This window comes from Balaenoptera physalus (genome assembly GCF_965194825.1).
Source record: "Balaenoptera physalus genome assembly, chromosome: 14".
Taxonomy (NCBI): domain Eukaryota; kingdom Metazoa; phylum Chordata; class Mammalia; order Artiodactyla; family Balaenopteridae; genus Balaenoptera; species Balaenoptera physalus.
The window spans coordinates 47,704,844-47,721,567 of record NC_138893.1 but is presented as its reverse complement, the minus strand read 5'-3'; the positions used below and the strand labels follow the sequence as shown (position 1 = coordinate 47,721,567).

General features: G+C 37.4%; 2 protein-coding genes across 16 annotated transcripts in view; one reads left to right on the top strand and one right to left on the bottom strand.

The window, feature by feature from the left end:
* The first annotated feature begins 684 nt into the window (after positions 1 to 684).
* On the top strand, positions 685 to 4,523 carry SFR1 (SWI5 dependent homologous recombination repair protein 1). Of its 5 annotated transcripts, none has more exons than XM_082425396.1 (5): positions 709 to 782; positions 1,066 to 1,104; positions 1,651 to 1,766; positions 2,377 to 2,787; positions 3,842 to 4,523. In XM_082425396.1, the coding sequence occupies exons 3-5, from the start codon at positions 1,671 to 1,673 to the stop codon at positions 4,031 to 4,033; spliced, it is 699 nt and encodes a 232-aa protein (XP_082281522.1). In that variant the 5' UTR covers positions 709 to 782; positions 1,066 to 1,104; positions 1,651 to 1,670; the 3' UTR covers positions 4,034 to 4,523. The 5 variants fall into 5 exon arrangements, with proteins under 5 accessions (XP_082281524.1, XP_082281522.1, XP_082281525.1 ...); XM_082425397.1 differs by lacking the exon at positions 709 to 782 and adding an exon at positions 787 to 874; XM_082425395.1 differs by lacking the exon at positions 709 to 782 and adding an exon at positions 801 to 819.
* A 2,742-nt stretch (positions 4,524 to 7,265) lies between these two features.
* CFAP43 (cilia and flagella associated protein 43) overlaps positions 7,266 to 16,724 on the bottom strand; it is a 123,493-nt gene continuing 114,034 nt past the window's right edge. For 9 of the 11 annotated variants that reach the window (XM_082425056.1, XM_082425058.1, XM_082425061.1 and 6 more), the window contains 4 exons: positions 12,025 to 12,189; positions 10,148 to 10,228; positions 8,804 to 8,957; positions 7,266 to 8,617 (listed from right to left, as the gene is read on the bottom strand). In XM_082425056.1, the coding sequence (XP_082281182.1) occupies positions 8,451 to 8,617; positions 8,804 to 8,957; positions 10,148 to 10,228; positions 12,025 to 12,189 (567 nt within the window). In that variant the 3' untranslated portion in view covers positions 7,266 to 8,450. Of the gene's footprint in view, positions 8,618 to 8,803; positions 8,958 to 10,147; positions 10,229 to 10,487; positions 10,596 to 12,024; positions 12,190 to 16,724 lie in introns of those variants that run through there. The other 2 variants (XM_082425064.1, XR_014253453.1) reach the window with 2 other exon arrangements.

Sequence of the window (16,724 nt, the reverse complement as noted above, 5' to 3'; positions counted from 1 at the left end):
ATTCTCAGGCGTCCTTCACAAACACACAAAAACAAGGAAGCAGGAAGGGAAGGCGATGCAAGGAGAGAGGAGGGAGGGGAAGCCGTGAATAAAAGCGCGCCCCGGGCTTCCCTGGTGGCGCAGTGGTTGAGAATCTGCCTGCCAATGCAGGGAACACGGGTTCGAGCCCTGGTCTGGGAAAATCCCACATGCCGCGGAGCAACTAAGCCCGTGCGCCACAACTACTGAGCCTGCGCGTCTGGAGCCTGTGCTCCGCAACAAGAGAGGCCGCGATAGTGAGAGGCCCGCGCACCGCGATGAAGAGTGGCGCCCGCTTGCCGCAACTAGAGAAAGCCCTCGCACAGAAACGAAGACCCAACACAGCCAAAAATAAATAAATAAATAAATAAATTAAAAAATAGAGCAATAAAGTCATCAATTAAAAAAAAAAAGAAAAAGGCCCGCCCCTCCCGGGATCGGTTACTCGTTTTAAGCTCATTCCGGAAAGCGCCCGGCTGCTGCTAAAGCTTGCGGCCGCGCGCGCATAGTCCCCCAGCTCTCGGGCGCTGGGCGGAGCAGAGCAGCGCGCTTCTGTCAACCTGGCCAATCACGCTTTTCGGCCCCTCCCGCGCGGCCTCGCCCCGCCCCCTCGCGGAGGCTCACGGCCGCGCGAGCGCAGTCCCGCCTCTCCGGGCGCAGGGCTAAGTGGAGCTGCGCGCGTCAGTCAAACTGGCCAATCGCGCGTCTCTTCCGCCTCCCGCGCGGCCCCGCCTCTGAGACTCCCGGTTGCCGGCAGCAGCTGGGTTAGTTCTCTGCGCTCTCAGGGCATGGCGGAGGGAGGTAGCGTGCTGAGCGTGGAGTGGGCGTCTGAGAACTGGACTTCTTCGGGGATTGGGTGGGGAGTCGAGTAGCGCTCCCTTTCCGCGGTCAGGGAACCTCTCAGCTCCACCTCAGGCCTGGGGTCTCTCGAGGGCTCGCGTGGGCTTGCTGTAGTGGCGGGAGGGGAGGGAGGACTCCCTGTGGTATTTTTCCCGGTAAAGTTGATGGCCTTTGTTTGAGAAGCAAACTTCGGTCTCTCCTTTTCAGGGTCTCTTCGCTGCTTAATCGAAAACGATGCAGACAGGAGTAAGTTTATCTGTGCTTGGGCTCCTTATTCCTCAGGCCTGGAGTGTCATTAGTTTTAGGCACACAGCCTTTAGGATTTAGGGTAGCGTGACAGGTCTGATTATGTTTTTTTGAGTCAGGATTTCAGTTACATTTCTTTTCATCGTGAAGCTGGCGTAATGAAATTAAAGAATTCCTGACTATCCAAAGTTGTTATCCAACCCCCCCCCCCCAATATGGCAGATTTTGAGGATTTTATCAGATTTTATCCATCAATAAAAACAAATGTGGAGTTGTTCATACGAGATGCTAGCTAGTTAACTTGTCATGAAAAAAACTAGTAGTCACCATAATGACCAACACAATCCGATTTAGGAAAGTAAATGGAAAACTGCAAAAAAAAAAAAAAAAGCAAGAATGAATCACAACTAAGTGAAAGAAGGAAGCTGGCTGGCTTACTTGATGATGTTATGTAAAACAATAAAAAACTCTTTCATAAAAATTGAGGAATATATAGAGGTGTGGGTTAATTTGATTTCCGTTTTGTGATTATTTTTTGTTTTTTAGAAGTAAAGCAAGATTTCAAGATGGAAAGTCCATCAGACTCAGCTGTGGTGTTACCTAGCACTCCACAGGCTGGGGCCAATACACCATCTCCCCGTACAAGCAGTTCAGGAAAACAAGTATGAAAATCTTAGTTCTTTCAGTGGATCTATTCTGTATTTCTAAGTATTGTGGCAATGGTGGTTTCAAGTCTACTGAACATTGTCAGTTAATGTAATGTGTAAATTAGTAAGTAAAAATTTTCTTAACATAATTTTAGGTCTTTCCCCTTAGATAATGTATTGGACCTTCCCCTCAAATTTTCATCTTGACCCAATTATTTCCATTTAGTTTCAGTTCAAGTTATTACAGCATTCCAAACAGGAAGTTTGAATCTGACATCATGAAGGTCTTTGGGGGAAAGATCTAGGTCGTTTCCTTAATTTGTAACTCTGAAGCACCTAACCATGTCAGGCTTGGGACAATTGCTGAACAAATGTTTGTGATTACTGAGATAAGTGTTTCAGCACCGTTTTAGAAGGGTGCCGGCTCTGCTAATATAAAAAGGGATTAAAACTTAGTGGAGCTTACAGGAATTAAAGATATTTTGTGATGGTTACTTTAGATATATGGAGACAGAAAGTCATATAGTGGTGTCTGCCATAGAAACGTAAGGTCTTGATTTCTAGTAGATTTATTCATATCAAGAATGTTTTTCTTAACATGATTAACATTTGATGCCTTTTTCAGCCTATGAGTGCAACCCTTAGGGAACGATTAAGGAAAACTAGATTTTCATTCAATTCCTGTTATGGTGTGGTAAAACGACTTAAAGTAGAGAGTGAAGAAAATGATCAGACCTTTTCAGAGAAACCAGCACCGTCAACAGAAGAAAACTGTTTGGAATTTCAAGAAAATTTTAAACACACAGACAGTGAATTTGAAGAAAGTACATATTTGAAAAATACCTTCAAGAATATCAATGCATGTGCATCTAAATCACTTGATTCTGAGTCATGCAGTGATCTCCGGAATGACTTTATGAACGAGAATCTTCCCAAACATGGATTAAACAAAGAAAAAGCAAAATTGGTGAAGCAGATTCAGGAGAAAGAAGACCTTCTTCGGAGGCTAAAACTAGTCAAAATGTATAGATCAAAGGTGAGAAGAATTTCAGAACCATTGCCTAATTTTTTTTTATTTTTAGATAAATGGTAGGAAAGTATTTCAAAAAGAAAAGTTTATTTTAGCATAATAAGAAATAAGCCAAGTATCCAGAAACCTGGCTTCCAAAAACTTTAACTCAAATATGTCATAGATTTAGAGTAGAGCAGAAGAGGCCTCTAAACACCAGGTATAACTTTTAAAAGTCCCAGCCCTTATTTAATATGCAGTTGAAGCTTTCTCTCTAGTTTCCAGCCCACAGCAGTATTAGACGCTTCAAATGTTAGCTGCAAGTGGCAATGAGAACAGAAGCAACAGCGACAGTGAATGAGAAAAAAAGCTAAAAATGGGCCACAGAGTACAATGAGAAGTATTTTTAGTAATGATCTTTTGTTATTCAATTATTTGTAACAAATTATTAAAATGTTCCGAGCATTTTCTTTAAGAAAACAACAAATATATATTAGGTTTTAGATTTCAACCCAGATAAGGTTGAAGAAAATAGAATTTGGGCACTTGGAAGAAGATGACCCTTACTTACCTGGATCATTCATGTATATTGCAATTGCTCCTTCTTCTGCAGCAATGTGTAATAAATGATGGAATACTGTATCTTATTTGCTCTCTTGAATTTTTAGGACTTCTCTAAATATAACTACTTGAGTTTCATGAGATAGTGACATGGAAAAATATTAATTCGAATATCATTTTTTAAAGTACAGCTGTGGTAGAAAAAGTAGATTTTTTTTTTTAACCCGTATTGTTGCTTCTTTACATAGTTTTGCCCTATTTAATGATTCGATTTTTCCCTGAGGGTAAGGATAGCCCAGAGCTTCTACCAAACAAAACAGCCATAGAACTCAATTTGAGTGATAGTTACTTAAAACCATCCTACTTTTTTCCTGGGTAGAAGTCCCATTCATGTCCAAATGTGTTACCCTTTAAACCTACCACTCATCGACTGATTTGACAACTTTCATTAAGTAAGTTAGGATGACTATCTAGTTATTGACATACATTTATGTCTTTTTTTTTTTTTTTTCTGTTTCAGAATGACCTGTCTCAGTTACAGATGTTAATAAAGAAGTGGAGAAGCTGTAGCCAGCTGTTGCTTTATGAGCTGCAGTCAGCTATGTCTGAGGAGAACAAGAAACTAAGCCTTACTCAGCTGATAGACCACTATGGGTTAGATGATAAATTGCTACACTATAACAGAAATGAAGAAGAATTTATAGGTGTTTAATTTATAATTTTTTTCTCCAGAATGTCTTTGTGGATGACAATATAATTAAAAGATATTTATACATTTTAAAGGGAAGATGTAAACCATTAGGGCTTAGAGAAAGGTATCCTGGTGAACCTGGATCAATTTAGGGCCTCTGTTATATAAGTATAAACTAGGTTCTAAAATGAAAATTTAGTGTTTTGAATAAATTTGCCAAAGAAAACTTGACAGTTAAAGAAAGGTGAAAACAATTTTAAAAATTAAGTCATGATTAAAAAAATAATTTGGACAACTGTGGAAGTGAGTTTTAATACATTGTTTTATTTATTGTGGTAAAAGTTTTATTTTAAATGTTAAGAAACAGTCCATCTAGTGAATGTCTAAACCTAAACTTGTCTGAAAATGCCTGCCTCTCCTAAGTTTATGCTTCTCCTTTGTTTCCACCCATTTACCACATATTTCCATCTGGATGGTCTAGCAGGTAATTAAACTTGTATGTTCAAAATTACATTAGTTCCTGTCTCTTCAGATTTGTTACGTGTATTCCTCATCTCAGTGAAGTGATCATCTGTTTCCCATAAAATCACATGTCCTCATCGCCCACTTCAAGGCATCACGGCATACAGGGCCTTTTACATTCATCTACTTTTCTAGTTTTATCTGTGAAATAGGTAAAAGCTAGTGTATCTACTCCATTAACAGTGACTCCTCAGCCAGAAACCCACCTTCACCGTGTTGGGGTTCTGGCTGCCACGTTGTACGTTATCTGTCATCCTGGCCATAGATGGACGTATGACCCAAGCATCCCAGTCCTTGAGAATTCGAAATTGAGCTCAAGAAAAGAAAGCCCATCTCTTTTTGTAGCTGGAGCTGTTGTATGTGAACTTGAAAGCAGAAAAGCTGGTGTGCTTAAGTGTGCCCTTACAGAGAAAGGCAGAGATGACAGAACTTTTTGGGTCAGTGGCTTCTTGGTTCTGGTTTCCAGTCTCTTGGGTCCTTTTAAGGGCTGAGACAGCTTTACTTAGTTGTGTTTTTTTTTTCCCCCAATCTTAAAAAAAAAGTACTTCCCTACTACTTGGTAAACAGCCACTACCCTAAGCTTCCCCCCTCCACAACCCAACTTACTTTCAGCCCATTCCTTCCCCGTGATCCAACAGACTATTAATGTTGGCATATCAAGACCCTGATCTTGCATGCATTCTAATTGTTAATGCCTGTGCCAGTAACCTACCCCTCACCCTGGCCCTAATTCTTGCCTTCTAGACACTGCCATTGTCATTGGCTTCTGTGAACACAAGAGGACTGGCCCAGCCCTCACGTGGGCCTTCCCTGGCTCTGGGATTCCCAGATGGGCATCCCTGGGAAGCTGTGCTGACCAGCCTCCATTGCTTCTTGCTGCTCAGCCAGAGGTCCTAAATGTGGCAGGAGAAGTGGTTTCCCTGGTGATGGTGCCAGCATTTGACTGCAGCTGCCCACTGCTGACTAGCACATCCCCTGGAGTCACCCTTACATGTCCATTTGGGGGAACTACAGCATCAGTGGGACTCTGGTTTTGGGAGAGTTGGGGAGCAGTTGGTGGTATAGCAATGGGGATTTCTAAGGCATTGGCTAGGTGCTGAGGGCTCCAACAGCTCAGTGGGCACTTCTACAAGAGGAGGTGGGTCATGGAGTATGGATGGGGCTTATGGGAGAGTTTGGGGCCTAGGGATGCCCATGAAGCAGTCCCCTTTTTAATAATTTCTATTGAATTTCGCCTCCATTTAACAGGATATATTTATTAAGAACTACTGAATAAGAATTATTTTTATTCATTAAAATGAAAGCTAAAACACTTAGCGCTTGCTTTGTGCCAGTTTTAAAAGTATGTTAACTCATTTGAGTTTTACAATTATCAACATCCCAATTTTAAAGATGAGGAAATTTTAAGATTAAGTAGTTATTTAGTGACAGTCAGAATTTGAACCCAAGCAACCCATCAACAGAGCTCATAACCATGTTATGTTTGACCCAATTAATTATATATATTACTACTTGATAATATAGATAATATTTTAAAGGGCTATAAAAATACAAACATAATTGCTCTTAGTTCAGCAGAAGCTGAGAGGAATCAGTACCATGAACATATCAAGAGAGAGGACTGGGTTCCATGACCCATGTGCCCTTCCAAAGCACCTGCCAATACCCCCAAAGCAGAAGATGCCTCTTGTTGAAAGTGCTGCTACTAGAATACAGCTTGGGGGCAAGAGGCTCTTGCTAACCTCCACTCTATTTATGCCTCAAAGCTGAGGCATTCAAGCAAGGAGCATTGCCAGAATCACTCAGGGTAGACACTAAGAAACAGAAACGACACAGGCTGTTAAGACCCGGGAATCCACAGAGCACTGTCCAGTGAAATTTGTGGCCTTGCCTTAGTAGCAATTGGAGGCTCCAGCAGCTAATTTAGGTGACATGGAAATATTACCAATAGGCACTACCCTGCTTAATCAGCCAAATCGACTACTTCAGGAATCATTCTAGGTCTAAGGGGGGGGAGCTGTCAAAATGATGTTGGTTCTATTTTCCTTACCATTCCCACCACTGATCACTATACAGGTGACAATTATGGTACTATCCTGGCAATTTCCAAATAGAAGGTTTTAAAACTTCTAAATATTTTTTTCTAAATAGAATGTTTTATAATTGCTCTCTTGCTTTACCTACACCAGTGTACATTGGATATGGTGTTATGAATTAAACTTAACATTTAATTCACAAATTGCAGAACATTGAGACATTGACACCCTTTGGAGATTGTGGTAATGATCCCAATGGTATTACCTTGAAATGCACCAGTCCATAGGCTATGGAAAGGCAAAGCAGTTTTCTGAAAAGTTAATCTTCTCATTACTTATTTATCATCATCTACATGAAAAAAGTGATAAACTATTTCATGGAAATGTAAGAATTCTGATCACCAAATTCCTTTGTGTGTGTCTGTGTTTCTCCACACCAAGCAATTCTCAAAACACCATCTGGATGTCCTACAATTCAACTCAATTCTGACACATCTATCTGGAGATAGCATCAGATTCTACAAGTTAAGGGCTCAGTCCCACAAGACCACCCTCCACTTCAGATGCCATTTGAAAACCCAGATTGTTACCTGTGCTTCTGACCGGCTGGCAATAAATCAGAGGTTCCCAAGATTCCCTCCTTCCTTGGGTTCAGTTAATTTGCTAGAGTGGCTCACAGAACTCAGAGAAACATATTATTTATCAGATTACCATTTTATTATAAAAGGATCTAACTCAGGAACCTCGGGATGGAAGAGATGCATAAGGCAAGTTATGGTGAAAAGCTCAGAGCTTGCTTGCTCTCTCTGGGCACACTCTCCAAACCTTGTCCTTCTGGGCTTTTATGGAGACCTCATTACATAGGCACGATTGATTAAATCATTGGTCGTTGGTGATCAATTCAACTTCCAGCCCCTTTACCCTTCCTAGAGGTGGGGGTGGAGGGGTGGGTGTGGGTAAGGGTTGGGGGGTGGATGGGAGGTTGGGACACAGGGTTGGTTCTCCTGGCAAACAGCCCCCATCCTTAGGAGCAATCCAAAAGTCACCTCATTAACATAACAAGACACCTGTACCTCTCTCATCACTTAGGAAATTCCAAGGGTTTTAGGATCTCTGTGCCAGGAATGGTGTCGAAGACCAAATATATATATTTCTTATTATAAATCACAATATCACAAAATGAGAAAATGCTTTTTTCTGTTTACTAAACTCTATCGTGTGGTGTACAAAATTAAGTTCTGTTGCAATAAATATGAAGTATAGAAGATTATGTCATGTTTATGTAGAACATTTATGTAGAAGAAAATATGTTGTAATTTACAAATGATTTAGGGCTTGGTAAAAGTAAACAATTCACCTTGTTCCCATTGGTAGGACAGGGAATAATCTTAAACATGCTATTAATTTTTTTCTGATGATAGAGAAATGCTTACTGAGGAAAATGGGAAATATAGAAAAGTATAAAAGATAAAAATCATTCATAATCTCATAACATTTCTGGTAATTTTATAAAATTAGAAATACCAGTAGTGGCTAAAAATAATATTTTGTCTTTAAGACTTTCTATACTACTACTGTGAAAATAATTTTTGATCAAATTAAGACTTAATAAAGTAGATCTTGAATATATTCTGAGTTAAAATCTTGTTCATTCTTGAATAAAAATCATTCATGTTATTTTAGACATTTATTCATGCAGGACAAACATTTTTATAATGACTAAGGCTAAAATCAAACAATTTGCTATTTTTAATAAAAAATATGCCACTAAGAGGAGACTCTACTTAAATTCCCTTATATAAGAGAAACAGAAATCATTTTAACCAAATGAAATTATTTTTAAAATGACTGATTTGGTCTTATGTTTCCCACCGGCATTTTTACATTTGAACGAGAGCAGGAAATGTTTTCATCCTTAATCTTTCAACTTCAGCCTGTAGTATTGAAATCTGCTCAGCTTGTTCTTTTGAAATTTTTGTTAACTTTTGGTGTTGCATCATGTTTTCATATCGTTCTTTGGCAATCTTTTCACAAGTCAGTGTAGACCCTATTCCAGGAATGAAGAAGAAGGAATTATTTGGATTATTATCTATACTTTTAAATGCAGAAACAGCACTCAGAATCAATTAAACATATGGAAAAAATACTGGTAGCTTTATAACCACTGTACAGATTTTAGGAATTATGATCACTTTTAAAGAAACTGACAGTTGATTAAAGAAAAAAATCTTACCCACTGCATTACAGATGTCTTTCCTCTCTGAGACAGCCACCAGTTCTTCTCGTAAATTGCAGCTTAGGGTATAATTTGCTACATCTTTTTGATTGCTGCACCTTCTCAGTTTTTTAAGCAGCTTTTTGCAGTTTTCCACATTCTTTTTGTGGGTCTGAAATTTTTGTTCCCATGACACCCCACAGAAATAATTTTGAAAAAAATATATTTTATAAAGACATTATTCTTAAAATTTAAATACATTGTCATCATTAAGACATCTTACCATCATATCCCTAGTACCTAGCATAATGCCTGCACATAGTAGGTACTTAAATTATTTGTTGAAAGATAGAATGGTATGTTAATACACATTTTAGAAAAAAATTTGTATGTTCTTAGAAATGAGAGAAGATTTTAAAAACACATAGCCTTGAGATTACTTTGTTCCATATATGTTAAACACTCAAAACTGAGCATTGTTAGGCAATTAGGGTAAAACAAAGCCTTTACAATGCAAAGGAAAGACTATCAGCACTTCTACTACATAAATCATAACCTAATGTGAAACAGGAAATTTACCTACACTCTGATATCTCCCAAGGGGTTAATTCAAATGTTAAAAGAAGTGCTTCACAACCTAAATGACTGACAGATGAATGGATGAAGAAGATGGGGTACATACATACAATGGAATATTACTCAGCCATTAAAAAGAATGAAATAATGCCATTTGCAGCAACATGGATGGACCTGGAGATTATCATACTAAGTGAAGTAAGTCAGACAGAGAAAGATAAATATAATGTGATATCGCTTATAGGCGGAATCTTAAAAAAATGATACAAATGAACTTATTTACAAAACAGAAACAGACTCACAGACTTAGAGAACAAACTTATGGTTACTGGGGGAAGGGAGAGAGGGATAGATTGGGAGGTTGGGATTGACATATACACACTGCTATATTTAAGATAGATAAGCAACAAGGACCTACTGTATAGCACAGGGAACTCTGCTCAGTATTCTGCAATAACCTAAATGGGAAAAGAACTTGAAAAAGAATAGATACATGTATGTGTATAACTGAATCACTTTGCTGTACACCTGAAACTAACACAACACTGTTCATCAACTATACTCCAATATAAAATAAAAATTAAAAAAAAAAAGAAGTGCCTCAGGCTACCACATTGGTTACAGTTGCAAAGACACTATTTAGAGACCTCTAATTACATCCTGAATATCAGTATAAAAGACCAAGATTTTGGTAGGTTCTATTGAATTCATGATTTGCAAACTATTACTTTGTTCAAATCATTCACAACTACTGGAATTATAATGATCAGTATCCTTGAGACCTACCTTATCTAAAACAGCAATGGTTTGCTCCATTATTCCAATCTGAATGGCAATCAGAGTCTCATAGTTTGGTTCATTTAGGTACTTTAAGAGGAAAAAAAAAACCCACAATGTATGTAAGGATATTTTTCTCTCTTTCTTTCAGTAGATAATTTTATAAAGATTATCTTAGTTTTGAAAGTTACTGCTTCTCATAAAAATTATCTATCCAAGTTAGGATTGATTTGACTTTAGTGTCATGCTATTTACTTATACTTGGCTATTGATACACTCATCTATATACTAATAGTTACAAATGCCTAGAGTTTATTTTCTCATTCATTCATTCACTTATTCAACTCACCAAATATTTATTGTGTCTCATTTGAGAGTGTCTCATTAAGTCTCATATTAACAATGTCCCAGTTAAAGATACTGAGGGAGATAACAAAGATAGATAACATGACAGAGCCTTCAAGAAAAAGAGAACATGTAGTATGATTAGTTGCCAGAATGTATGTAAGGTGACATGCAAACTAAAAGGTGGTTTGAGTTGGGCTATTGTTTCTCTGAACTGGGGAAATCAAAAGGCTTTATGGATGAGGTGGCATTTAAACCAGACCTTGAAAAATAGATAGATTAGGGATGTGAAAAAAAAAATGCGGAAAAATATTGCAGGTAGAAGAGCCAGTATAAGCAAAGGCACAGAGGTAGAATCCTAGAAAATAAAATCAGTTTGGTTTGAGAATACTGATGTGTAAGAGGAACAGTGGGAATGAATTTCAAAAGATAGTTTGAAGGACACCGAACGCCACTTAAGGATTTGAGAATTCATGTGCCAGGTAAGAAGAGGAACTTTAAAATATTTGAGCAGAGTAGTAATGTTATTAGACCTGAAGAGGAATGTGACAGCAGTATACAGTATAATTAGAAAGAGAAAAACGCAAGGTCAAGAGACTAGTTAGGAGATTATTATAAAATACTCTAAACCATTGAAAAGGAAGGACTGAAGCAAGGTAAAGGCAGTGGGCATAGAGAATGAGGGAGTAAATGGATAAACTAGTCAAGACTTGGAAGACAAGGGAAAGAGAGGAATCAAAGAGGACAACAACTTTAAACCTGAGTGAATGGCTGAAAGAACAGAAATAAGCAAAATAAGAAGAGGAGCTGTTGGGAGGTGGGAAATACAGAAATAGAGCTTGAGAAAGGTCAGGTTCAGAGAGCTTAGACTGGAATTCGAATTTAATTGGAATCCAGAAAGCTTGGATGAGTCTTTTAGCAGTGATCATGAAAGTCAGAAAAAGAGAAATCATCAAAGGAGAGGGCATGGAAAGAAACACAGAGCTAAGGGCAGAATCTTAAAAATAGCTATACTTAAGAGAAACAAAAGAGAAATGGGGAAAAGAGGCAGAGTGGTCTGACATGTCGGAAGAAATACAGGAGAAAACAGGGATGATTAAAGCCAAAACAATGGGCAATTAAGAATGGAGATGGATGGACTTCCCTGGCGGTCCAGTGGTTAACACTCCGTGCTTCCACTGCAGGTTCGATCCCTGGTCAGGGAACTAAGATCTCACATGCCACGAGGCCAAAAAAAAAAGAAGATGGACAAATGCTACAGGGATGGTTATGACTGGGAAAGGGACCACTAGATTTGACAATTAGGAAATTCTTGGTGAACTGCAAGACAGAACTATACTACTGAATGGGTCACAAAGAACCAGAGGCAGCAAATGTAAACTACCAGAAGAAACAGACAGAATTCATAGTCACATTATGAACTACTTCTGGCATAGAACATGCTTGACGTCACAGAGGCTTCTTATTAAATACTGGTTGATTGAATGAATAAATTAATGAATGAAATTAAAATTATATCGTGGGGGGCAGGGAGAACTTACCTTTTGACGATCTCTTGAAAAAAACAGCATCTGAATATCCCAAGCCTTCTGATTTAGATCTTCCATTTCCATCTCCATTTTCTTATGTTCCCACTCGATCTGAAATATTCCTTTGTGGATTTCTTTACTTTCCATCATGCTAGCAACTTTCTTTTGTCCTTGAGTCTTAAAGAAAAAGTACATTCCGATATTCATGTAATATGATTCTGCATACAGAATACATAATATTTGAAGCTGAATGCTTTTCTTAGAAAACACTTGGAATGCAGAGATAATTCTATCCTCTTTTTTAAAATGTAGCAGATATTAAAAAATTACTTCATGGGCACAATCTGGTCACTATAAAGCATGATAGTTACTAAACAGAAGGGATTATAAGATACATTTGAATGGCATAGCCAATTTACTTTTATGTCAGTGATTAGGCAGGAACTCCTCTTGCCATCACCAATCTACCAATCTGTATGCATTTATACCCCTAGGCTGCCCTGCTTCTTGACACTATAGATAAAGGATTGTAATTTAATGCAGCCAGGCACAGCAGTATCTTGTTGGAAGCTAGTGGAAAAACAAAAATATTCAATGGGTTAAATATGATATTTAAACACCTAGATGTTTTGTACTTCATTTCAAATTGCCTACATGAAGTTCAGGAATATTTTCATGGAGTTGTTTTCCCAGATTGCTAACAGTGAAACTACTATGTCTCTAAAATAAATTTGTATGTGAGTTCCATCAGTTAATGTTTTATATTTTTCCTCCCTTCTCCTTCAAGAACTTAGCTTTTTCAAGTTCATGCCACTAGACTATACCAACTGCTACTCTTTTTAAAAATTATTTTCATCTTTTGGTCACTGCTTGGACTCAGTTCCTTGAATTTCCCACTTTCAATGGTCTTTTCTCTATCTTGCTCAGCCACCCAGCTCCCATGATCATACCCTTGATCTTGTCATCACCAGCTCCAAAATCTTAAGGTCAAGTATTTCTCTGGAGCAGTATTTCCCAAATGTGGGAAATATTGCCCCATCAGGGGACATTCAACTATGTTTGAGGATATTTTTGGCTGACGTAACTGTTGGGGGGCATTGCTACTGGCATCTAGTGGGTAGAGGCCAGGGAGGCTGCTAAACTTCACACAATACACAGGACATCTCTCCCTAACAAATAATCATCCAGTTCAAAATGTCAGTAGTGCTGAGGTTGAGAAACACTTCTGTCGAACTACCACATCTCCCCTCTCCTTTCCTTTCAGTCAACTTTGTCATAAGATTTATTTATAGTCCCGGTCTCAACTTCCTCACTTCATATTGTTTCTTCAGCCATCACCAATTGAGCTCCTGCCCCAACCCTCCACTGAGACTGCTCTTGTCAAGTAATTGACATAGTGCATGGTTCTCTCCTCCTTGGAGCTGTTCCTCTCATGGTTTCTAGGTTTCCTTCTATCTCACTGGCAGCTCCTTCGCAGTCTCCTCACTTAACTCCTTCTCTGCTAGATCTTTCAGAGTTGGACTTCGGGTGTTGGCCCAAATGCCCTCCTCCTATCTACCCACTTCCTACGTGGTCTCAAGCAATCTCGTGGCATAAATTATCTCTATGCAGATATCTATATGTAATAATCCATATGTAGTTAAATATATGTGATCTACATATAGAACACTCCTAAATATATATCTCAACCCTGAATTCTGACTATTAGATATTTCCACTGGGGTGTTCTATAGGTATCTCAAATTTAACAAAAGCCAACATTCTTCATCCTACGTCCCCAGCCAAGGCTACATCTCCCCAGTCTTTCTCATGTCAGTGAATGACACCATCACTTTCTCAGTTGCTCCAAAGCCAAAATATTAAGAATTATTCTTGATCCCTCTCTTTACCTGACCCTTCACATTCAGTCCATCAACAAATCTGATGATTGTTGCTTCTACTCTAACAACAAAAATGGAAGGAGAATTTAAAACTTCCTGAGATAAACAAAAACTGAGGGAGCCCATCGTTACTACACTGCTCTACAAGAATTGCTAAAGGGAGTCCTTCAAGCTGAAATAAAAAGCAAGTAGATAGTAACTCAAAGCCAGAAGAACTAAATTAAAAAAAAAAAACTAAATAAAAAATGTAACTACATAGGTAAATATAAAAGCCAGTATTCTTGTATTTTGGTTTGTAAGTACTCTACTTTTCCTGTGTGGTTTAAAAGAAAAATGCAAAAAATAATGATTAAAAATCTATGTTAATGGACACATAGTATATAAAGATGTAATTCATGATAATAATAACATACTGGCGGAGAAACAGAGCTCCATGGAAGCAGAGATTTGCATACTACTGAAACTAAGTTGGTGTTAATTTGAACTAGTCTGTTATAAAATTAAGATGTCAATTATAATTTCCAGGGGTAACCACTAAGAAAGCATATGGAAAAGGAAATGTATAGGGAAAAGAAAAAGAGAAGGGGATCAGAATGGTTCTCTGCAAAAAAACCCAATTATATACTAAAGAAAGCAATAGGGAGGGACTGAACAACCAAAAAATATGATATGTAGAAAACAAATACCAAAATGGCAGCAGTAAGTTCTTCTTTACCAGTAATTATGTTCAATGTAAATGCATTAAAGCCTACAATTAAAAGGCAAAGATAAACATAATGGATTTAAAAAAGATCCAGTAATATTCTGTCTAGAAGAGACTCACTTTAGATCCAATGACACAAGTAGCTTAAAGGTGAAAGGATGGAAAGATATCTTCCATGCAAACTGTAACCAAAAAACAGCTGGAATAGTTATACTAACATCAGACAAAATAAACTTTAACACAAAAATTGCTTTTATATGCTGATAGAAGGCCAATCCTTCAAGAAGATATAACAATTATAAACATATATGCACCTAAAAACAGCTTCAAAATATATGAAGCAAAAATTGACAGAATTGACAGAGAAATAGACATTTTAATAACAATAATTGAGACTTCAATATCTTACTTTCACTAATGGATAGAACAAGTACATAGATCAATATAGAAATAGAGGATTTGAACACTATAAATTAATTAGACATAAGAGACATATACAGAATTCATCACTCAATAACAGCAGAATACACATTATTTGCAAGTGCAAATGGAACATTCTCAAATACAGATCACATGTTAGGCCATAAAATGAATCCTAATACATTTTAAAAGATGGAAATCATACAAAGTATCTGCTCTGACCACAAGGGAATGAAACTAGAAGTCAATAACAGAAAGAAAACTCGAATATTTACAAATATGTGGAAATTCAACCCCACATTATTAAATAATCAGTGAGGTCAAAAAAGAAATAACAAGGGATATTAGAAAACACTTTGAAATGAATGTAAGTGAAAACGTAACATACCAGAACTTATACAAATCCTTCTCAAACACTTAACAAAAAATTGAAAAGGAGGGAATATTTCCAAACGTTTTATGAGGCCAACATTACCCTGTTTGATTATCGAAGCCAGACAAAGACACCACAAGAAGAGAAAATTACAGGTCAATATCCTTGATGAACATAGATGCCAAAATCATGAACAAAATATTAGCAAACCAAAGTCAACAGTACATTAAAAGGATCACACACACACACACACACACACACACACACACACACACTCCTAGACATATGTTCAAACTGCTGAAAACCAAAGATAAAGAGAAAAATCTCAAAGGCAGACACATTATTTTAAGAGGAACAAGGATTAAAAAAATATAGTAGGCATCTTGTCAGAAGTTCCGTAAGCCAGAAGAAGAGGAACACCTTTAAAGTGAAAAGAATGAGAGGGAGAAAGAAAGAATCTGTCAATCCAGGGAACCCAGCAAAATATCTTTCAATAATAGAGGTGAATCAATTTCAGACAAGGAAAAACAGAGAGAATTTATTACCAACAGACTTGCAATTCAGTTGTTAAAAGAAGTTTTTTAAGCAGAAGGTATATATAATACAAGACAGAAACTTCAATCTATACAAAGAAAGATCTCTTGAAATAGTGAAATTGAAGGGGAACAGGAAATGCTTTTTTCTTATTTTCATCACTCTAAAAGATAACTATCTATAGGAACAATAATAACAATATATTGTGGGTTAAGAGCATTTATAAAAGTAATATGTATAGCAACATTAGCACATAATTCCCAAATAGCACAAAATCCTCAAATATTTGGAAATTAAATAACACACTTCTAAATAACCCATAGTAACTTCTAATAGGAAGTTACAAGGGAAATTAGATAATATTTTAAATGGAAAGAAAATAAAAATACAAAATATCAAAATTTGCAGAATGCAGCTAAAATAGTGCTTAGAAGGCAACTTACAACATTAAATGTTTATATCGGAAAACAAGCAAGGTCTGAAATCAATTCTCTAAGCTTATCAAACTTATCATTAGGTGAGGAGATTGACTAACAAAATAATAGCATGTATATTAGAACGAACACTTAACTCCGTGGTCCTGAACTTCTTTTACCTTAGAATTATCTGGCAAGCTTTTAAAAAATATCCATGCTTAGGGGTGGGGTCTGGACACATTTGTAAACTTGTTCAGGTGATTCTAATGTAGAGCCAGAGTTAGCAACCACTGGTTCAACTGAATGAAAATGATTTACCATAGAAATGGGAGAATATGAAAAATATTTGGTACAGCGGGTGATATGTTGGTTTTTTCTCCTTAAAG

Excerpts from the sequence above, each read along its gene's own strand:
- SFR1 (XM_082425395.1), top strand. Across the intron at positions 1,767-2,376 it reads CAAGCAGTTCAGGAAAACAA|CCTATGAGTGCAACCCTTAG; the intron begins GTATGAAAATCT and ends TGCCTTTTTCAG. Across the intron at positions 2,788-3,841 it reads TCAAAATGTATAGATCAAAG|AATGACCTGTCTCAGTTACA; the intron begins GTGAGAAGAATT and ends TTTCTGTTTCAG.